The 24,296-nt window shown below is 37.0% G+C and overlaps 1 protein-coding gene across 1 annotated transcript in view; it reads left to right on the top strand.

The window, feature by feature from the left end:
- The window catches only part of dnmt3ab (DNA (cytosine-5-)-methyltransferase 3 alpha b), a 55,989-nt gene extending 31,871 nt beyond the window's left edge, over nucleotides 1-24,118 (top strand). Inside the window, 18 exon segments of the mRNA XM_058748819.1 lie at nucleotides 3,036-3,380; nucleotides 5,089-5,247; nucleotides 5,781-5,888; nucleotides 6,007-6,163; nucleotides 7,361-7,510; nucleotides 9,023-9,067; nucleotides 9,168-9,247; nucleotides 12,550-12,662; nucleotides 12,760-12,943; nucleotides 14,694-14,778; nucleotides 16,331-16,363; nucleotides 16,366-16,475; nucleotides 16,772-16,862; nucleotides 17,400-17,548; nucleotides 17,782-17,867; nucleotides 17,953-18,022; nucleotides 18,095-18,213; nucleotides 21,020-24,118. Coding sequence (XP_058604802.1) covers nucleotides 3,036-3,380; nucleotides 5,089-5,247; nucleotides 5,781-5,888; nucleotides 6,007-6,163; nucleotides 7,361-7,510; nucleotides 9,023-9,067; nucleotides 9,168-9,247; nucleotides 12,550-12,662; nucleotides 12,760-12,943; nucleotides 14,694-14,778; nucleotides 16,331-16,363; nucleotides 16,366-16,475; nucleotides 16,772-16,862; nucleotides 17,400-17,548; nucleotides 17,782-17,867; nucleotides 17,953-18,022; nucleotides 18,095-18,213; nucleotides 21,020-21,161 — 2,226 coding nt within the window. The 3' untranslated portion in view covers nucleotides 21,162-24,118.
- The last annotated feature ends 178 nt before the right edge of the window (nucleotides 24,119-24,296 follow it).

The raw sequence follows: 24,296 nt of genomic DNA, 5'->3' as shown, positions 1-24,296 counted from the left end.
ATTTATGTGCACGGTGTATAAGAGCTTTAACTGAAGAGGTTAGTTTATCACTTAGTTCTGTAAGCTTCTGTATTATTCTATGTGGCAGTTTTTGGCGTAAGTGAAAGTACTGCATTATAGATACCATTACAGTACAAACTTATTTTTAGTCCCATAGTGGCTTAAAAGTAAGTTTTCTTAGTGCTGATGCTGAGATTTACATCTCATTACTTCAGTGGCTGGAGGATATTTTTCGTTAGTTAGAAATGTAAAACTAGTTATAATTTCAGAAACATTTTCTCTAAATACATCTCAAGATCTGTGTTTTTAGTATTTTAAATTAGCTTTTTATCTTTTGGACAGCCATGTAGCAAACTAGGCCAATAAATGGGTAACTTTCAACTTTTCATGCTTTTTAATAAATGCATTTATTCAGTAAATATTTATTAAGCTTTTATTCAAAGTGATTCCAACAGTACAGCTTGCTGTAATTGTTGCTGTTTGTTGTTGTATTTTTTTCTTAGGACTATTATAAATACACTTGTTATCTGGTTATTTTAAGCTCTCTGTTGTGGATGACATACTGCTTAAATATCTTGTTATTCCTGAGCTGGGCCGTGTGTTTGGGGCTGACAAAGACTGTAAAGTACTGTACTCCTGGAACCCTCCCCCTTTCCTTCCTTCTCGTCTCCCCCTCCCTCAATTTCAAGAGCCAGACTCACTATAGTGAGGCCCCCAAAGAGGGGCATTTACAGCTGAAAAAAAAAAAAAAACACGTCCAGAAGCAAATCTCCACTTATAGCCGCAGTGCTTTCCTCTCCTCCCCCAGTTTTTGGGGAGTCAGTTTTCTATTGATTTCTTAATTTTTTTATGTATAAATAACCCTTTCCTTCTTCCTGAGTCGACATTCTTCTCTCCCTGTCACTGTACAATTTTATACACAATAGTTGCCTGCAGTATTGGCTGCCTCTGTCATTATTTATGATTGGTTTTGACAATCCTGTAGTATCTATGATAGCTTTGATAACTTAAGGGGGTTTTTCAAGATAGTCAGAAGTTATGTGTGGGATCTATATCAAAAGCAGGCATTTTTACTCTTCATCAATCAAATGGGGTGAGTTCGGCTTGTTGTGTGGAATGTAAATTGTGTACATTTAGAGCGAACAGAGCCGCAAGCATGTGAGTTGGAATCAGTTATGGGTAGCTCAAGATAATATTTTCTTTTGATAAGGGTTTCAGATTTCAATTATATTCTGATTTAATCCTGTTTATGTGCTTGGCTTGAAATGATTGGACTAAGATTATATTAATGATAACTCAAGCCACTGGTGTATGACAGAAAATCTTATATATGGTATAAGTAATTGTACATCATGGTGACAGTGGACATCATAATGTAGTTATTTTTGATAGAAATTCAACAAAAAATGCATTATATATTGAATAACAGTGATGTGATGTCTAGTGTAGGTGCAGGAAAGGTTTGTCTTTTAATTTGAAATTGTCATTTCCTGTTTGCTACGTCACTTGAGTTTAGGTGCATATGTACCTGATTTTTCAGTGTGGGAGGAAGGAAGGGGGTGAGTAGCTGGAGCGCTCACTTTCTGTTTTCTTTTGTTTTGTCTAATTAAATTTTTTTGTTTATTTTCCATTTTATTCTTTACCGTCATCATTTATGCTTTGTTGTTACTTTCATCGTTGTAAATAAAACCTCCTGTTTTGCAAGTTGAATTAAGGACATTGAAGAGGGGGTACAGTGGTCAGCAATTTCCTACTTTTAAATTCTGACAAACAGCTTATATCCATTGAAATATTGCGGCTTAAATGCAATTTGTGCCTAGATAAATGAATTGTTGTATCGTCTTATACACTTAAGGACCTGAGTGTTACACTTGATTGCAATTTGTCCTTTGAAAACCACATTTCCAGAGTTTTTAGAACAGTATTCTTCAACCTGAGAAATATTGCGAAATATTGCGAAATTACGAAACATGCTTTGCTTGTTAGTTTTGAAATTACATGGATCAGGAAAAGCGCTATACAAATTTAAAAATTACACATCTTGCAGCTCCCTTGGAAGTTTATTTAGGCTCAGTTGAGAACTACTGGTATATAACATCATACCATCCAGTACTGCAGAGATGAATACATGCACATATGCACAAAACCGCTTGCATACACTTAAATACTCTTTCCACAGTCAACCGTTGTCAAAGACAAACAGCCTGGCACATATGGCCCAGCTCATCGAAGCAGCCAGTGAAGCTATACAGATATTTATAAACTACAGTGGGGCTTCTTGATTTGAGGCCACATGTTTCTACTCCACACTCATCCTGTCTATTCATGCACACTCATGAGCTCTTGGCTCCAGAGCTTCTCTCCCCCCTTTGCGGGCTTGTATGAATGTATAGCCACCATAATGGAGGGAGTGAGCTAAAGAGAGACATAGGGAGAGCTTTCTGGGGATGGATCCAACTGTTTTCTCCGTACACAGACACACACACACACAGGCGACTCTGCCAGGTTCACGTGTGTGTGAGTGAAATTGGAGACTGAGTTGGACCCCAGCAGCAGAGAAAGTACAGCTGTGAAAGAGATTCACGTGCGAGTGAGAGAGAACGAGAGGACGAGAGAGGTGCAGCTGTTAGGGATTTGCTGTGAGCTGCTTAAGTCATGGCTTGGCTCGTGTCCTCTGTTTTTGACCTAATAGCTTAGAGTCAGGTTGGACAAACTCGCTGAACTCTCCAGCGCGCATCCATCTCAGCCACGGGGGGAGCTCTCATTGTTACGAAGTGATCACACACAGCTTTCACCGCAATGAAAAGGGGACTGTTTTCACAGGTTTCTGCCACTTATCACACTCAAAGTGGCGGCACTTGTGCTTTATCAAAAGGATGGGGATATTTGTGTTGGCACGTGGGATTAAAGTACTATAAACAAACCGAGAAGTCACCATTACTCAAGTGCTGAACTGTGCTATTCTCAGGAAAGCCACTGCTGTTCCATGTGCTTTACCTCCTCCTCTTCCTGTCCCGCTGTTCCCTACGTTGCAGGCAGAGAAGAAGGCAAAACTGGTGTCTGTGATGAACTCAATGGAGGACCATGGCGAGGTAGAGTCGGAGCCTCAAAAAGACAGCTCCATAATCACCGTCCCACTACTCTTTCCTCCACCGACGCCGCCAACACAGCAGCAACCGCCACAGCCTCAAGCTCAACCTCAGACCAACCTCAAACCCCAGCCTTCTCCCCAGCAACAACCTCCACCATTCCAACAGCAACAGCAGCAGCAGCCTACGGACCCAGCCTCTCCAACTGTTGCCACCACCCCAGAGCCCGTGTCTATAGGCGACGGAGACAAGACCTCACCCAAGTCCACTGACACAGAGTCGGAGTATGAGGTACGAGTAACTTCCTCATGATCTTGGTGGCTTGGGGTTGATTATTGTATAGACATTCTGTAGTTTGGGTGGTTGGTTCTGCAGTTGTGGCTTATTTGGTTAGCCGTATAAGTTTTGGGATAAATGTGGGATTTTCCTTTTTCAAATTCTGCTTAAAGTTGGCTTAGTTTTGTTATCAAAGCAAAAGTTCAGACTTTTGAGACCTGCTTGCTGATAGGCTAATTATTCTCAAAGAAATCCCAGGATTATGCAATGTTATCCTGGAAGTTATCCGGCTAACCAGATTTGAAATCCAGGTTGAAACAGTGGGGCCTGACTTCTTCTGGAGGGTTTATTTCATATGAAGTCTGGGAGTAATTTGAAACTATACTAAAACTATTGTCGTTCAGCTCTTTGCCTTAAAGGGTTAGTTCACCCAAAATTGAAAATTCTGTCATTAATTACTCACTTTTGTTCCAAACCCGTAAGACCTTCATTCATCTTCGGAATACCAATTTAGTTATTTTTGATGACATCCGAGAGTTTTCTGACCCTGCATAGACAGCAAGGGAACTGACATGTTCAAAACCCAGAAAGGTAGTAAAGACATGGTTAAAATCAGTGGTTCAACCGTAATGTTATGAAGCTACGAGAATACTTTTTGTGTGCAAAGAAAACAAAAATAATGACTTATTATTAAAGTAATAAGCAATTTTTTTAACAATTCTTCTCTTCCGTGTCAGTCTTTGAGGCACATTCATGAGAGTACCACGATGCATGCGTGCACATACCTCTGCTTGCAAACAAGGTGCAGCGCATCAGGATTCTACATCAGAACGCCAAATACTGCGTCAGCAACAACACATGCATGCGTCGTGGTACTCTCGTGAACATGCGTCAAAGACTGACAGGGACAAGAAGAAAATGTTGAATAAAGCTGTTATTTTTGTTTTGTTTGCACACAAAAAGTATTCTTGTAGCTTCATAAAATTAAGGCTGAACCACTGATGTCACATGGACTATTTTAACGATGTCCTTGATACCTTTCTGGGCCTTGAATGTGGTAGTTGCGTTGCTGTCTATGCAGGGTCAGAAAGCTCTCGGATTTCATCAAAGAAAATCTTAATTTGTGTTGAGAAGATGAATGAAGGTCTTACAGGATTGGAACAACAAGAGGGTGAGTAATTAATGACAGAATTTTCATTTTTGGATGAACTATCCCTTTAAGGTACGGTCATAAGTGAAATTATGTGGGAAAAATAGGCCCACTGTCTATTGTCAGTAGTGTAGAGATAGCACAGCTCACACAGAAGACACTTTCAAACTAAGTAGCTTTCTGTTGGTGATCTCGGCGTATCTACGTGACCAACACAAAACCACTGCGAAATTTGTGTAGGAAAACCTTTTACCCTCATAATTAATGAAAATTCGGTGAACAATGGTAATTGTTACCACACCTTTAGATTTAAAAGTTCAAATCCAGGTTGTGAGGGTGCTTACACCAGAAGAGCAATTTGCTTCAACAATTGAAGATTAGGGTTCAGGATTAAAGGTTGTCCATTTATAGCAATCACCACAGAGTTACCATGCAGGTTGAAAGTCTAGACAGTAAAAAGAATTAAAGATAATTAAAAAAACACAGGTTATGTTATGAGCAGTTCACATTTTTTGTATTTATGTAAAGTGATTGAAATCACAAGTTGATCTGTCCTGTGTTTTTATATTGCAGGATGGCCGAGGTTTCGGCATTGGTGAGCTTGTGTGGGGAAAGTTACGAGGATTCTCCTGGTGGCCTGGCCGGATTGTATCCTGGTTAATGACCGGACGCAGCCGGGCGGCTGAGGGCACTAGATGGGTCATGTGGTTCGGTGACGGCAAGTTTTCTGTGGTGAGTTTTTATTCACACTTACAGCACACTGTGTAAAACAAGTTAAATCTTAAATGAATGACTTTAATTTTCAGGAAACAATGCAATTTAAAGGGATAGTTCAGCCAAACGTGAAAATTCTGTCATCATTTACTCACCTTCAAGTTGTTCCAAACCTGTATGAGTTTCCTTCTTCTGTTCAACACAAAGGAAGATATTTTAAAGAATGTTGGTAACCAAACAGTTGCTGGTAGCCATTAAATTCCATAGTAGGAAAAAAACTACTTTGGAAGTCAATGGCAAAAGCAGCTATTTGATAGAAAATATCTTCTTTTGTATTTAGAAAGAAAGAAATTCATACAGGTTCGGAACAACATGAGGGTGAGTAAGAAATAATAAAATGTTCATATTTGTTACAGAATTTGTTGACAGTAAGGGACAAATCATAATTTTCTCTGGTACTCAACATTATGCTACCATTGCTGTCGATAGAGGTTGTATTGTAACCCGGAACATCCCACTAAAATGTTTTGTTTCATTTTTTTCCCTGGTAGGTCTGTGTTGAGAAACTGTTGCCTTTAAGTTCGTTCCACAACGCCTTTCACCAGCCAACCTACAATAAACAACCAATGTACAAGAAAGCTATCTTTGAAGTGCTACAGGTAGGAATTTGTTTGTGGTACAAATTGAGGATTGAACAAATCAGATCTTCTCTAGTTTATTGTTATATTCCAAGCAAAAATCTCTCTAAAGAAAATGTTTGAATGGCGTGCTTTGCAGGTAGCCAGCACTAGAGCAGGCAAAACCTTCCTCACATGCCCGGAGAGTGACGACACTGACACTTCTAAGTCAGTAGACATGCAAAACAAACAGATGATTGAATGGGCCATGACGGGATTTCAACCCACAGGACCTAAAGGTCTAGAGCCGCCTGAAGGTAAGACTGCTGTTGTTTCATATTGGTATCTGCTTGCTTGGCTAAGGAAAATGTCAAGCTTGTTGAAAGGGATAGTTCACCCAGAAATTAAAATTTTGTCATTTACTCAATTTCATGTGTTGCTATTTTTTTTTAGTAGAACACAAACAGAGACTTTTGTTTCTTTTTCAGTGGAACACAAACTTGTGGGGTTTCATGCAACTCTGTTAGAACGACAGTCAACAATGACTTAATTTATTAAAGGGATAGTTCACCCAGAAATGAAAATTCTGTCATTAATTACTCACCCTCATGTCGTTCCAAACCCGTAAGACCTTCGCTCATCTTTGGAAAGAAGTTTAAGATATTTTTGATGAAATCTGAGAACTTTTTGACCCTGCATAGACACCAACACAACTACCACGTTCAAGGCCCAGAAAGTTAGTAAGGACATTGTTAATATAGTCCATGTGACAGTTGCTATATATGGAGGGTCAGAAAGTGCTCGGATTTCATCAAAAGTATCTTGATTTGTGTTCCAAAGATAAACGAAGGGGTTTGGAACGACATGAGGGTGAGAATTTTAATTTTGGGTGAACTATCCCTTTAAGAACCACTGTGGCCGAATCACTGATTCAGGTGAGTTGAACTTGAGAACTGGATCAGTGAATAAATTGTTCATTTTAGTTCAAGTTCTCCTCAATGAACCAGTTGATAGGGTTCACAAATTGAACCGATTTGTTCACAACTCCATGACTCAATTGTCAAGTTACACCAATTCTTGTGTCGATAGCTCACTGGAGTGCAAGGTTTTAGTGATTAATGAATTAAATTTCTGTTTTCTTTTTTTCCGTTTTCATTTTTTGGGTAATTTCTTTCCATTATTTCCAAGTTTCTACATGCTAGTGAGTTCATGCTGACTTTAAGGGAAAGGTTAAAATTCAGTTTTTTGCTGTTGTTAAGCAGAAATGTGAGATTTCTGATGGACAGTTCCTCGGTTCAGAGATTTTGGAGAATTTTGTCTTTTAAGATCTCTTGTAGATGCTTAGTAGTCTAGATGTTTATCCATTAAGCCTGTACACATGCCAGTCTGCCAGGAATTAAGCTCTGTTGCTGGTTAAATCAAAACACGTTTACGATCACGTAAACAGACGTTTACATAGACACACCGCATTATCCATTAACCAATAGCTATACGTACCATTGTGCCTTTTTCAGAGGAGCGTAACCCCTACAAGGAAGTGTATCCAGAGATATGGGTGGAGCCAGAGGCGGCGGCCTACACGCCCCCACCAGCAAAAAAGCCCCGCAAGAGCACAGCCACAGAGAAACCCAAGGTCAAAGACATCATCGACGAGCGGACTCGAGGTGAGCGGATACTCTCACTGAACCAGGTCAGCGAGTTCAAAGAGTTCACCCTCGTAAACACACACACACCTGCACATGCTAAATCAGGATTAGCGCTCTCATCTACTCTGCCAGCAGAGTAAACACAAGAGGGTGTGTCTGGAACTATGACAAGGGGTGGTCTAGTCTAATCCTATAAGTTTAAAAAGACATGTTTTGTATTGAATTGTGGCACATGTTCAAACACAGCTTTAAAATGGCACTTACATGTTGTTCAGTTGTTGTTGTTATAATACATGCTAAAGATTTCAAAATTACTTCCCATGTTTTAGGGCAGGAAAACCTAACAGTAGTAATAAAGAGACGAGCTGTTAAATCAGCAGGGAGCTTTATTAAACACTCAAACAGAGGAAAACTGGAGCAGTCTTGCACCATCTCCTTTGTGGGTTACATGCAGAGCCAAGAGTTTCACTTCACTTGCAACAGATTTGGTAGTTACAAATGGCTTTATATTTCACCTTAGTTATAACACCTGCTTAATATTTAATAAAAAGTGGTGCAATAAAAATCTCATTAAAAAAAAATCTTTTAATAATAGTTTACGTTATATAAAATACACTACCGTTCAAAAGTTTGTGCTGTTCAAAAAGAGTAATATTGTGAAATACTGTTACAATTTAAATGAGCTGTTTTCTATTTAAATATATTTTAAAATGTAATTTATTACTATGATCATAAAGCTGAATTTTCAGAAGCCATTCAGAAATCATTCTAATATGCTGATTTGGTGCTCAAGAAACATCAGTTGTGCTGCTGGAAACTGATACGTTTTTATTTCTTAGGATTCTTTGATAAATAAAAAGTTCAAAAACATTTTTAAAAAGAATATTTTTTTGTAAGATTATACATGTCTTTACTGTCACTTTTAAAAGTATTGATTTCTTTAAAAAAATAGAAATCTGTAAACGGTAGTGTATTTTTTTGTTTTGTTATAACTACAGCACTGTTGCTGCTTTGGTACAATGTGTATTGCATTATGCAAATTGAAATTGAAAATATAGACAAATGTATTAGAATTTAATGTTTCACTGCAAAACATCCAAAAAATGACAAAGAAGCAAATCTAATAACTGCTGTTTTGGTGACACTTTTGAACTAATGTCAACTAGTATGATGAACTAGTATGTCTTGAGATTAACAGATAACTGGAATAATTGACTCCGAACCTTGCATTAATATTTAATCCAGTTCAGCACTGAAGATTTTAAATTATTCAGCTGTCCATCATCAATTATTTCTGACATTTAATATATTTAATATGTAGTACCACTACCATTAGCAGCATTATATCAGTTAATAAAAATTATGGCATGCTATTAAAATAGTGTTTTGACTATTAAATAATTTAATTGTCGAGGTGATGTAAATGTAAACCACTGGAATTTCCATTCAACAAGATGTCAAATTGAATTAAGTGTGAAACACTGGGAGGTTTTCCAGTTTTTAAATGTTTATTTTTCTGTTGTTTTTCAGAGAGGCTTGTATACGAAGTTCGTCAGAAATGTAGAAACATTGAAGGTATGCGTTACACATACAGATTGAGATGTGTTTCATAACTGTCTGTCTGTCAGTGTTAGAGCCTCTGCTAAAATCGCTCTCTCACTTTGAACACTTCCAGACATCTGCATCTCCTGTGGCAGCCTTAATGTTTCCCTGGAGCACCCACTCTTCATTGGAGGAATGTGCCAAAGCTGTAAGGTAAAAGCCAGGAAATTCCTGCTTCCTACTTCCTTGAGGGCTGCTTTGTTTGCCTGATTGTAATTTGATCGTGTCCATTCATATTATTGGTAGATTCTATTTGTCTCTGACTTCTGAAAACAAATGTTACATACTGTATGCTGTACACGATCATTTGCAAGGCAAAACATTCATTTAAAAAAAAGTACTGAGACAAATGGAGTCAATCAAAAAGACGTTGGCTGTAAGTAATGCTAAAGTTAGAGTATGATAATTGTAATGCCATCTTTAAATATATATATATATATATATATATTAGTGCTGTCAATCGATTTAAAAATTTAATTGCGTTAATCACAGTCATGGATTTATAATCATTGTTAATCACAAATTTAAAATACTAGGATTTACCTGTAAATGTGTTGAAAAAGAAATGGATGACAAACTAGTTTAAGGAAACAGAACCTTTCACACTTCCGTCAGGTATGAGACATAATCCTTATTATTCTTTTATCATTATTCTTGTTTTTATTTAGTCATTATCAGCCTTTAAACTGGCAATAAAACGTTTACCAAGCCACATCGTTTCAATCCCAGTATACATTTACCCAACTATTATCAAAAGTATTTCTAAATAAATACAACAAAACATTTCTTGCGACCTTACATGAAGTAATTATGACAAAATGCATTATAAAGAAGAATTGTTCTGCAGCTGCATTAGAGCTAACACTTAGCATCATGCTACATAAGACAATTTATGAGATTAATAATACACTTTTACTCAGGAACTCACTTCAAACCACCATCGAGTGTTTGTAATAACTTACTTTTGCGATCACATGTGGAATTTGGTCGTTTACTGTTGTTAAAATATGCTATTTATAGCCTTTTATATGGCTGCACAAATTAGCATAGATGTACACATTCATTTCAAGAAAATCACATACAGACCATATCTATCGTAATCGTGTGTTTTTATCTTATATAATCTATAGTGGCTGTTGTCATGTTTATTTCTGCTGCTCTGGCTGAAACTCACGTTGTTTGTGATGTTACACCCGTCTCTCCGTTCTTAAGTCGCCAGGGATATATTCCAAGTATAATACACATTAGTAAAAGGATCTATTTTAATTTTTATTTGTCTATATACACTTTGGGTGGCTGCGGTACATAAAAAAAAACGTAACCCAAAAAACAGCAACCCACGGCTCTGTAATTTTTCCCGCGACTGTATTTTCAAAATAGCCCACTTGTGCCGTTACCCTAGGAAACACTGGTTTGCATTGAGCCCTCATCACACAATGATAGATAACCTTCCGCACTGCGATGACTGGAAGAAGTTGAGGTCAAACCTTATCAAACGATTAATCGCATGCGTTAATGCATTAACGTTGACACCCCTAATATATATATATCTCTTGCTGTCAAAGTTAATTCTTGTAATTTTAGTGAAATAAATAGTTTTACTATTTAAGACAAGTGATATTAGTGCTTTTTATTTATTTTTTAAATAATTTATCATATATTGTATGCTTAATTGTGGACTTTAATTTTTTATTTATTTACATTTCTCAGTGCACACTATAATGTCGTGATTACTACATTGACATTTGATGAAAGTGTTTATTTGTTTTATTTATTTAGTCAATAGTAGGGCTGCAACTAACGATTATTTTAATAATCGATTAATCTGTCGATTATTTTTTCGATTAATCGATGAATCGGATAAAAAAAAAAAAAGCATTCATTTCCAACCCTTTATTCAAAAACAGAACTAAAATCTTTAGAAAGTGCACAAACATGTTGCTCCTTGAACATCCCTGAGCTGTTATAATAATAATAAAATAAAATAAAATGGACTAACACAAAAACATACACATGTATGCTTTACATCTGCCAAATATATAGACTTTTGGGAGTGCAAAAATTAAATAATTTAACAACACTGCGTCGTTAGCGTTGGTATTGTATCAGACACCTGCACTTAACATTATATGAAAATCAAGCTCAAATGGAGTTAATAATGTTTTTGACCAGAGAATGACGGAGATGGAGTGTTTTGTCTGTCGTTAGAACGGCTGTTATGCAGTGCATAAGTGCATTAAGTGCATTATGCTTTCATCAACTTTTACAGGTTATATAACTTTGATTGTAGCTATATGGGCGCTTAGTTTTTTCTTGTTGTTTAATACACTTGGCCAAAATCTCAAATTAAGCGCTTATGCACATAATGCACAGGATATTTAAAACGTATATAGACAGCAAATAACTAATTCTTCTCCACTCTTCAAACACACAAAAACATTATCCTTTACTGACATAGTGTTTGAGTAAAGAAAACGCTGTACTATTCAAACACCAATTATTTATTCACCCTTGCATTGCGAAAAAGCAGAGATCTCATCTTCTCCAGGCTGTGCGCGCGTCAATCTGAACGGAGGCGGGGTGAAGTTACGAGGTCTCGCTGAGAGCTCGATGATCCAATGGCGTTACAGTTTTACTGACAAGTTATTTTAATGCTTATCATTGGTTTACTATTTTTAAAACTCTCTGATTTAAAATAATAAAACGAATTATAAGCGACTCAAGTTTGGATAATTTTTCACAGCACCTGACTGGGCTAGGGTATGGCAACTGCATACTCTGCCATACATAACGCCGCCCCTGCTCCCACACCTTGGATGACTTGGGTCGCACGGATTTCTCTGCCTCCGCCATGTATCTTTCCTCTACCTCCGCTCGTTTTTTTTTTTTTTTTTTTTTACTTTTTGTTTTATTTATGAGGCGCCAAACTCTGCTAGCATCCGTGCGCGAGAGAGACCGAGTGTGTTCACTCCGCTCCGCGCTCAACTAAAGTTTTTTTTTTTTTTAATAATCAAACGTCTCGCGTCGCGCGACACAACGAATCGATTATGAAATTCGTTGCCAACGCTTTTAGTAATCGATTTTTATCGATTTAATCGATTCGTTGTTGCAGCCCTAGTCAATAGTTTTTTTTTTTTTATATCAGCCATTTAACATTTATTATTTTAATACTGGGCAGAATTTTAATATTGCTGCATCCATAGCATTAAATTATGAAATTAAATGGGATTAAAAATTTTAATGGATTGACCGTGCCCTGCTTCCTTCAATATTGTATATATTTCCGTTTTAAACAAATTAAACACAATCAAAAATAAATACTAAACTACCACAAAACTTTCTCCTCTATTCTTGAACGGTTTTGTAATGGCAAGTGTTTTTCATTTGTCAACCACATATGCCCAGTATTCCTTGATACGAATGAATTAATATTTGATGTGTTTGTTCTTTTATAGAACTGCTTCCTAGAATGTGCGTATCAATACGATGATGATGGCTACCAGTCCTATTGTACTATCTGCTGTGGAGGGAGGGAAGTGCTCATGTGCGGAAACAATAACTGTTGCAGGTGAGACAGACCGTCGGCAGTGAGTTATGAAGTATTATTTCCATTTTCTATCTCAATCCTGCATTGATTCCTCCATTATATCTTTGTTCTCCTGCAGGTGTTTCTGTGTGGAGTGTGTGGATCTGTTAGTGGGGCCCGGCGCGGCGCAGGCAGCTATTAAAGAAGACCCGTGGAACTGCTATATGTGTGGGCCGAAGGCTCAGTACGGCCTCCTGGAGCGCCGAGCGGATTGGCCTTGCAGACTGCAGCACTTCTTTGCCAACAATCACGACCAGGACTTTGTAAGTGGCATAAGTGGCACCTTAAAAAGCCCCACCTTAAAATGATCACTGACCAATCCTACCTTAGCAACTGTTAATCCCCATCATATTATCAGACAAGCTTTCCGGTTCACTGTGTTGAGCATTAGCATTGAATCTACATAATTTTTAAATCACATAATGTGCAACTGAATGATTCTTTAAAGACAAAAAAGTCCTTTTCCAATGTCGCACTTGATTCCAGCCTGTGTATTAATAATATATATATTACCATTCAAAAGTTTTGGGTTAATAAAATGTATTGTATGTTTTTAAAAGAAGTCTCTTATGCTCACCAAAGCTGCATTTACTTAATCAAAAATACATGAAAAACTGTAATATTGTGAAATATGATTACATTTTAAAAAACTGTTTTCTGTTTTAATATATTTTCAAATGTAATTTATTCCTCTAAAGGCAAAGCTGGATTTTCAGCATCATTACACCAGTCATCAGTGTCACATGATCCATCAGAAATCATTCTAAAATGTTGATTTGGTGTTCAAGAAACATTTATTATTATCAATAATAACATTTTAGATGTCTTCACTGTCACTTTTGATTAATTTAATGCATTATTGAGTTTTAGTTTTAGTTTCTTAAAAAAAAAAAAAAAAAAAAGTACAGACCCCAAATTTTCGAACGGTACTGTACAATTAAATTTTATGCTTCATAAGCACTTTAATCTAAAATACACTATTCAAATCTTTACTTCCTTCCTGTGGGACATTCTGAAGCTTGTCTGAGTGAACAACAGTCAGAATTCTCATGGAAAGTCTGGCAATATCAGGAAATGTTCAATTTGTAATTCCCAGGCCTGGAAAAGTCATGGAAATATGACTATAAGCAAGTATAGATTTTTCTATTCATATTCAGCTCTAGAAATGACATTGGTTGTAAATTACACTTTTTGAGTGCAATCTCTATAAAAAGCCCTATCCTGTAATCAGGATTGACTGAATGGAAAAATCATGAAAATGTGTTGATTAAAAGGTGTGGAAACTGTTAACAGTAACCGTAGGGTCAATAGACATCATTTTGGAATCACATTGTGAAATCATTTTGAAGCGCCGCAATATGTCTAAAGATTACCAACCCTAATAAATATGTTGTTCTTATTTCCGTTTCACAGCCATAAATACTGCATTGTTTGAGCAGCTGTGAGCATTTGAATCAAAACTGGTGTGGTTTACAGTATAAATGTGAATGGTTTGAGAGTTTTATTATGTAATTATAGCGTTTGCCATTTGCTTTCCAGACCATGTGAAAGAGCAGCTTGGCTAACGGCCAGTGTGCTGAAGAGCAGCCAGAGAGTGTTACAGTCACAGTGCTTTGTGCATCGAGTACACATCTTAACATCATAGAGTTTTAGCTTACACACTCCACTCTTTAAATGGATTACAGTACAGGTTAGCGAGCGTTTGCTATTGTTAGTGTTATTGAATACTAAGACGTTTAACAAAGACCACAGATAAGCAGCCACACTTAATCACAAGAAAATGGTTAATGAAACTGGCCGGTGATACTGCGTTTATTGTACAGGCCCTCAACAATAACCCCTTGTTACTGGACTGGTTTAACGTAAAGGCCTCTTTGTTAGTTACAGACAGTATGTACAGACAGGTGCTCTTTCATTACCAGAACAGTGTGCTTTAAAGGCCTCTCTCTCTCTGTTCGTCTTGTCTGTCTCTCGTCCACCCCCCGTTTTTACTCCTCCTTTCTTCTCTTTCAGGAACCACCAAGGCTCTACCCTCCGGTTTTGGCAGAGAACAGAAAACCCATTCGCGTCCTGTCACTTTTTGATGGGATCGCAACAGGTTAGTGAAGAATGTCCGCCCTTCCTTTCATCCTCTCAGCAGAAAATAGTGCTGATCACGTTACACTCATCCTGGCTTTTAAAGTGCACTTAACTTAACTGTTATACTGGCCACTCGTCTATACTGCTGTACCGCTCACATTCTAATGTGTGATTTTACAGTGGAGATTAATTGCAATCGCAGTTTTGACCCTCTAGATGGTCCATGTTCGTCATTAAAGCCTGATTATTATGGCGGCGTATGCATATTTGGCGGACAAGTGAATGATTTATCCGGTCACTACATACTCAGTGAAACTTTGACTATAATATAATTTTAAATCCATCAAGAAACTTGCTGCTAAGTTGCAGTCACATTTAAAATCCAGTCGTTTCAATAGGAATTTACACAATCAGGAATTTTGCACGAGGGTGAAATTTCTTTACACAGATTTCGCAAGTTGTTCACTCAGATTTGTCGTGTTTACCAATAGAAAGATGCTTGATTGAAAGATGCCTGATAATTTACTTATCCCTATGTCATCCAAGATGTTCATGTCTTTCTTTCTTCAGTCGAAAAGAAATTAAGGTTTTTGAGGAAAACATTCCAGGATTTTTCTCCATATAGTGGACTTCAATGGGCATCAAGGGGTTGACGGTCCAAATTGCAGTTTCAATGCAGCTTCAAGGGGCTCTACACGATCCCATCCAAGGAATAAGGGTCTTATCTAGTGACGAGTGAACAAAGCGAACGTGAACGTGCAAAGAAAGTCAAACACCTTTAACAAAAAAAGGTCAAGATGTCGGACGATTTTGAAGTTGGAGGAGAAAATGAGATGGATTTTTTCACCCTACCCTGCCTTTTTGAACCGGAGTACACAGACAAAGAACTAACCATGTGACTTTTCCAACTTGATTACGCAATGCATGAAGTCGTAGACACACATCGCAGAGCTACTGTAGTGCAAGATGAGCATTTGTCTTTTTAGAAAATGAGCAATAATTTCACTAGATAAGACCCTTATTCCTCAGCTAGGATCGTGTAGAGCCCTTTGAAGCTGCAATTTGGACCTTCAACCCGTTGATCCCCATTTAAGTCCACTATATGGAGAAAATCCTGGAATGTTTTCCTTAAAAACCTTAATTACTTTTCGACTGAAGAAAGAAAGACACGAACATCTTCAATGACAGGGGGGTGAGTAAATTACCAAGAAATCTTAATTCAGGAACGAACTAATCCTTTAAACCTAGCGAGCTTCCAACTCCAACAGGATTTTTGGGCATCATTGGTGTGTTTGAAGCAAGGACGTCTATTATAATTGAAGAGAAGCATCCGTTAGCATTCCCGTTTATTTTTAGCTGGCATACGACCACCTCGAAGAATGTGATTTGAAATCCGCCATCTTTGTTAATGGTGCTCAGTTCTGCAGCCGGGTTGTTTTGAGCCAGTGCTGTAAATGCCATGTGACTCATCGCTAGTACTTGCGCGTATTACAATGAAACTGTGCAATAATTAGCAAAAATAAAATACACAACTTAGTTGTAGATTGTAATGGTGTTTGTGATTATGCCAGGGCTGCTGGTTCTGAAGGAGCTGGGTATCCAAGTGGGCGTTACGTGGCCTCAGAAGTGTGCGAGGACTCCATCACTGTGGGCATCGTTCGGCACCAGGGACGCATCATGTACGTGGGTGACGTGAGAAACGTCACCCGTAAAAACGTGAGTATCGTCCTTCACCTCAGTTTAATGTTACTGAAGTTATTTTAAAGCAAGTCTGTACATTTGGTGGCCATCTTGGTAACATGGCCTTGGCAAGTAAATCTTCTGACCATTAACAATAACTTTTGAGAGTAATGGTATCATAAACATTGTTCTTCAGGTTAAAACTTTTTCAACAAATGGTCTTTTTTGTCTTTGTACTATTTAGGCTCCTATTTGACTACGTCCACAATATTTCATATTGATCGATCTTTCTGTTGTTTTTTGTCTAATCTGTTCTTCTGTATCATCCACAGATTCAGGAATGGGGTCCTTTTGATCTTGTCATCGGTGGAAGTCCGTGCAATGACTTGTCCATAGTGAATCCTGCAAGAAAAGGTCTCTACGGTAGGAGTTTATTCAGCTGTGTGTTCTAGCCTTAGTCTTTTGTATTAGTGTTTACACTTTCAAATACCATTTAAAAGTTTGGGGTCCATAAGACTACAAAATATTTCTAATTCAAAAATGCTGTTCTTTTAAACATTTTATTCATCAAAGAATCCTGAAAAAAATGTTTCATGTTTTCCACAAAAATATTAAGCATGTTTTCAACATAGATAATAATGAGATTAAGAAATGTGTCTTGAGCACCAAATCAGCGTATTAGAATGTGACATTGAAGTAATGTCTGCTGAAAAGTCAGTTTAAAATAGAAAACAGTTCCTTTAAATAATAATAATACTTATTATCAAATAAATGCATCGTTTGGTGAGACTTTTTTTTCCCGAAACATTAAAAATATTACCGCCCCCAGACTTTTGAATGGTAGTGTACTGTATATCTCAGTTGTATTTATAACACAGCTCATATATTTGTACATTTTTATGATAATTGTCATATTGAGTTTTCGTAATGTTGTTTGTAATCTTGTTTTTTGTCTTTCAGAGGGCACGGGTCGACTCTTCTTCGAGTTTTACCGGTTATTACATGAGGCCCGACCTAAAGAGGGAGATAACAGGCCGTTCTTCTGGCTCTTTGAGAATGTGGTGGCCATGGGCGTCAGCGACAAGAGGGACATCTCTCGCTTTTTAGAGGTGTTTGAACGTGACGATAAAGCTGTGCTGAATTTGTCTTATACTGTCAGTGGGGCTTTAAAATAAACCAGTAGGTTTTGCTGCCACCTAGTGGTAAAATGACCTGCTGTGTAGAAACAAATTAACCCATTATATGCTTGCTAGAGTCAAAATGACAAAGGTTTAGGATATATTTAATTTAAATTATTATATTTTATTATCTATTTTGACATTTATTTGTTTATGTATCATAGTGCAACCCAGTGATGATCGATGCCAAGGAGGTGTCTGCTGCCCACAGAGCTCGCTACTTTTGGGGTAACCTGCCTGGCATGAACAGGTTAGTTTGACGTGGACTCTTCATTCATTTCATTATTTAATCTGTCACTTTATCATTTTACCTCTTTATTTCCTTTTCCTCTCAGACCGTTGTCTGCCATGTGCACTGATAAACTGGACCTTCAAGACTGTTTGGAGCATGGCAGGACAGCTAAGGTATTTCTTAGACAAACCCGATTGATTTCTGGATGAAGCAGTTTAAATCAGTTTCTTTTCGAATTTTTATAGTTTGATAAAGTGCGGACCATCACCACTCGGTCAAATTCTATAAAGCAGGGCAAAGACCAGCACTTCCCTGTCTTCATGAATGACAAAGAGGACATCCTGTGGTGCACTGAGATGGAGAGGTATGACGAATTGGCTTTAAAAAAGTTCTAAGCTATAAGTCCAAACGTAAATGTGAAATGTCACACTGACATTTGTTCAACAGAGAGATCTCGGGGTCCTGCTTCAGTGAACAGTGAGTTTTAACTTATATTGATTGAAATGGCTTGACAAACACAATTTTCTTCCTGTTTTGGTATATTTTAGCCTGGCTTGATTTACATCTTGTATTAAAATCCTTTTTGGAGATTCAAACACAAGTGGTCAGTTAAGACAGGAAAGAAAGTCGACACATTGTTGCTTCATTTAGTTGAACTTAATGTACTAAAATAAACTAAAACTGAAAAAATTTTGTTTAAAAAAAAAAAAAACTAATAAAAATGACAAAAACGCACAACAAAATGACCAAAACTTTAATGAAAAAAAATATAAAATAAATAAAAACAAATTCAAATATTAATAAAAAAATATAATAATATCCCAATGATGCTAAATTAATACTGATGTTTATATACAGACTTTTCCAAATTTTTCTAACAGAAAGAATTCTCTTTTAAAGCCACACATAACCAGCAATTTTTCAAAGCCTTGTTTTAGTATAGTACATGATTGACAGGTGATATCAGTATGGATATCAGTACAGATCAGCGATCATACTACACATTCAATGTAGTCACGTGTCTGACCTTCAAATGGGGTTTAAATGATTGGAACACAAAATGTTTTGTACCCCGTCTACACCAGCATTTGGTGCTGACCACTTGTGATCTTCCACTTGACATTATTATTCAAAAGGGCTTTTTGTTGGATGAAATTATGTTGTATCATGCCCCTGAGCACAAGATGAGTCATCAATATATTTGGTCCATTTTTAAAATGACATTTTTTCTGCTTTTAGCAGTGAACTACTTATTAGCAGTTTACTTCTTTAAGTAAAAACTGTAATATTATTACAATTTAAAGTAACTGTTTCCTATTTGAATATATTTAAAAAATATAATTTATTGCTGTGATGGCAAAGCTTCATTTTCAGCATCCTGTCACATGATCCTTCGGAAATCATTCTAATATGCTCAAAACTATTCCTTATGTGTGACCCTGGACCACAAAACCAGTCTTAAGTCGCTGGGGTATATTTGTAGCAGTAGCCAAAAATACAGTGTATGGGTCAAAATTATTGATTTTTCTTTTATGCCAAAAATCATTAGGATATTAAGTAAAGATCATGTTCCATGAAGATATTTTGTAAATTTCCTACTGTAAATATATAAAAACTTAATTTTTGATTAGTAATTTGCATTGCTAATAACTTCATTTGGACAACTTTTAAAGGCGATTTTCTCAGTATTTAGATTTTTTTTGCACCCTCAGATTCCAGATTTTCAAATAGTTGTATCTCCGGCCAAATATTGTCCAATCCTAACAAACCATACATCAATGGAAAGCTTATTTATTCAGCTTTCGGATGATGTGTAAATCTCAATTTCGAAAAATTTACCCGTATGACTGGTTTTGTGGTCCAGGGTAGAGCCCTGCGCGGGACTGTTTTCTTCAACCCGCCACTGCCCGCTCCCGCAACCTTCAATGTTTGTGTCCACTCCCGTCCGCTCCCGCGGACTTTCTCTCAGAGCTTGTAAAAAATGTTGGCTACAAATACTCAAATATTCGTTCAACTTAACATCCAGAATAGCAGGCTTTAAACATGATTGCGTTTAAATAAGATTAAGTAATGCTAAACCAAAGCACCACACCTAACAAAAACATTGGGTATTTTTTTTTATTAGCGTTATTAAACATTAACCGTTAAAACAAAAGCACAAATAGCAGCACCTCAGTTTTTAAAAGTAGCCTACTGCTTGATACACAAGCACCAAATGATTTACTAAACAAACAGTTTAAAAGGTCATTTCACACCCAGTCCGAAATTTTCGCACGTTAAAAAATAAATACAACCTCACGTTATGTCAGTCACGTTTACACACTGCCTCCGAAACTTTCATCCGTCATAAAAAAAAAATAATTCGGATCAGGTTTGAGTTTCTGCGTTTTCGCATCCGTAGCATGCATTTTGATAGGAAAGGATGAGGAATACGAAAAATGGGAAAAACGCACGCGAAAATTTCAGACTCAAGTGTGCAATGAACTTAACTGTTAACAAACAGTTTAAGTAGGCTAAATAAGCCAAAGCAAAATATGAAATAACTTTAACTTAAGTAAACAAACACATAGAACTTAGAAAATAGGTATGTTGCCTCAGGGCAGAAGTGCCAGATTTATGTCATTGTGCACATTTATCGCAACTTACGAAGTTTAACTCTTTCCCATTTTTTTTCAGTGACAATTGAGAATTGTTTCCAGATGTCTGACTTGCCTTACCTTGCTTTGCTTTGCTTTTGTCAAGTAAACAGCCGCTTTAATTTTCTTCTCAACTTAATGTGTTGACTCCATTTCTATTACACACCAAATCCCACCGTTCCCTGCGGGTCTCCCGCGAAATTTTCTGACCACCCACTCCCGCCCGCAGCAAAGGTAAAACCGCCCGCTCCCGCGAGATTTGCAGCGGGAGCCCAAACCCAATGCAGCCCTCTAGTCCAGGGTCACATATTATACTATCCAGTGTTTTTTGTGTAAAAGAACAGCATTTATTTGAAATAGATTTTTGATCAAATATTTGATCAATTTAATGTCCTTTAATGTGTCCTGTATGATTATTCTATATCTATAAAACAATAATTGTAGATGATTCATAATCTGTCTATTCACATCACACGAGTTTTGCACTTGTGAATACATTTGAACTAACTTTCTGCCCTTTTCACTTCTTATCAGGGTGTTCGGCTTCCCTGTCCATTACACAGACGTGTCAAACATGAGTCGTCTGGCCAGGCAGAGGCTGCTGGGAAGGTCGTGGAGCGTCCCAGTCATCCGTCACTTGTTTGCACCACTCAAAGAGTACTTTGCCTGCATCTGAACTCAAATCCAGTACAGATGAGAAAAATCTAAACCGATGTAATACCAAGAGCTTCGAAAGCAAGCTCTCTTATGTTAATTGCAAGTTCGACATCAGAAAAAAAATGGTATTTCATGTTTTGTTTTGGTTTTTTTCTTCTGGTTTGGAATAATTGACTTTTTTTTAATTCTATTTAATTTTTTTTATTATTCATTTGACTTTTTAGCAGTGTTATCCAGTATTTGATTTATGTGTGCAAGCTATACTTGAGACATGGCCTCCTTTTAAGGCACTGAGAGACGATGTAACAATTTGAGGCAGAAACGAGAAATTAGTTGAGACGGAAATCGCATTTAGTTCGCCCAACCATTTCGCCTCCTGAGTTTTTCGACTGTCAGGTCGCGGATCGATCTAATTCTCGCGGTGCGCGTCTTTCCTCTCCTCCAGCGTCTGAGCCTTGGTAAGAGCCGGGGGAAAAAAAGTTTTCTCTTAGTGTCAGGGGAGCTCTGTCTTAACAAATCCAAAACACCAGATCACAAATACCTCTTTGTTTACAGTTTCTATACACAACTGAAGGTAATAAAGGTACTACTGTAATAGGTGACAATATGGTGCTTCAAGGTGGTGAAAAACATTGCAACTCATGTGGTGCTACTACTCGAAACAAGATCATGGGGTCACGTTTTGTACCGTCGCCAGGTAACACGAACGACTGAAACCTTGAGAAAAAAAAACACACACACACACAAAAAAAAACAAAAAAAAAACACAGGTCAAGCCAGGTCTGCCACATCTCATTTTATATCTTTTACAGCCTTTTTGTACAATATTCTCTGGTGCTCTTTTCAAAAAAAGAAAAAAAACACACCTCAGCCTTTCAGTCTTTGAGGTCTGCTTCCTTCAGTATGCCTGCAATCCGAACGCATGAAACCAGCCACATGGGTGGTGATGTTTTTGTCATCCATACCTTGAAATCAAAGGCTGTGGTGAGCTACTTTTTTTCTAGTGTCACACAGGCCAGAATCATTACTGTACAACTCTTAGCGCGCGTGGCGGCCGCAGGAAGGATGGCGTCGGTCGGTCAGTCGGTCGGTCGTTTTGTCGGCCAGGTGAATCAGCCTTCAACTGCGGCGTCCGCAGGCTATTCTCAGTCAGGTGCAAATCTTTAAAGGTGCGGCTTCACAATGTTCTTCTACCTTTTAATAGCAATTTTTTTGTGCTGTGTTACCAACAATATCGAGCACTTTTGTATATGTATACTTCTTTATTTCTTTGATTATTTTTTTGAAATCTTTCTCCTTGATTCTTGTGAATTGTTCTTATTTTTTTTCGGTTATGTTTAATGATGTGAAACTCTTGCCGTTATATAAGGTAATACTTTGTTGTGTACAGTAGGGCTGTGCCAATAGATGTGAACGAATGAGCTAGGATAGAAAAAATCCGTCTGTCGTGCCGGTGGTGAAGGGGCCGAATTCGAATGGCACCCCTCTCATGTTTCCATGTTCTACGGAGTCGCTTTATCATAACTCGCTGCGTCGAGATACAGTATAGTGTCTGCTATATAATCCCAAAGTGAGTGTGTTTGTTAAGTATCCCTGTAGGAAAAGTAGTCGGATGGGGTGAACTACGTCTGGTCCCTAGCGTAGATCTGAAAACATTATTATGTTTGCCAATGGTGGATGTTGACCATGTCAATAATTTAGTTATCACACAAGCTATATAGGCTAAATTTGTGAATCTGGTTAGAAACGGGCTCTAATGAAATCCTTGTTAGGCTCTTTTTTAATTTAAGGCATTGCACTGCTTACATACCTTAACATTCGTCACATTCAGCGAAGTTGCTTTTATTATTTTCCCAATTTTATCGACACCCAGATTTGTTTCTTTTTGTACATTTTGTACATAGAAATTGTCTGTTGCTTTTTTTAATGACCTATGAGATGTACAAATATAATTCTTTGCTAATATATATCATAGAATCAAAACAGCACTCAAATCACAAGAGGGGGGTAATTGACAAAATGGCAACAGGCTAATTGACATAAGCTATAAAGCAGCAGGGTGTCTTTTGTAATTCATATTTATATGTGTCGAACGGAGGATCAAACTAAAGAATGAGTTCGCTAAGTGATTTTAACAGTCCCATCTTTACTGCACAGCCCTACATACAAAAGTGTGTTTCGATTTGCTTTTTAATTCTTGTTTTAAGTACTAAGAGAGGGATTGTAGGTGTTTCCTAAGGTGCTAAACATTTTATCTAATTGAGAAAAATATATTATTTGGAAAATAAATAAACTTGTCTTGATAATAACTGTTTTTTTTTTTTGTTTTTTCGAATGTTTCTTGTAGTATTGGAGAAGCACTATTATTTTACTCTCTCATATAAAGATATTAACAAAGGCATTTTAACTTTGTACTTGAAAAAATTAATGATAAATGATGAAAGATTCTTATATTGTTTTAGAATAGACATTGCTGTAGTTGGTGCTTATCTGTGGGAAATCATGTACTCATAATGGGAAATTTAAAAAACAAAAAACAAAAAAAAATGTAATAAATTTTGCTGTTAACATGTACTTGCTTAATATCCAGGCAGAATTGCTTCTAAGTCCTACATTCCATGCCATATATCCAGCCCTCCATCTTCTTTTGTTTCATTTTTTTTATTTCTTTTCTGTTTTGTTAAATTTCATTTGCTTTATTTGGGTATATATATATATATATAAATATTTGGCTGTAACAGCCTCTTGTTTGCTCTCCTAACAGGTTCTCTGTATATCTCAGTGACACTGTTGATATTTGTGACCTCTGTTGTGTCATATAAACTTTTTTCAAACCTTCTCTTCTTTTGCAATCAGCTCATACAGCAAATGTAGCAATCATTCACCACCTCTCCCCTTTCTTTCGTTATGTGCCCAGAACGAAGAAAAAAAGGCTCCTTATGTACTTGTGCTGGAGAACACTTGAATAAATGTATTGTTTTTGTGAAAAAGTTGTGTTTTCTTTGCAAGTATTTACCATAAAATGATATATGATTATTAAGTAAATTATTAATTGTATATCACTATTAGTTAAATAACATTTAAGTTCTAAAATGTATAATTTTTATCGAAATTTCCATTCTGGAAAGGATGCATAATATTAATATTAAATATA

The sequence above is a fragment of the Onychostoma macrolepis genome, chromosome 17 (assembly GCF_012432095.1).
Source record: "Onychostoma macrolepis isolate SWU-2019 chromosome 17, ASM1243209v1, whole genome shotgun sequence".
NCBI lineage: Eukaryota > Metazoa > Chordata > Actinopteri > Cypriniformes > Cyprinidae > Onychostoma > Onychostoma macrolepis.
The sequence above is the reverse complement of the archived record's forward strand: the minus strand, read 5'-3'. Positions and strand labels throughout refer to the sequence as shown.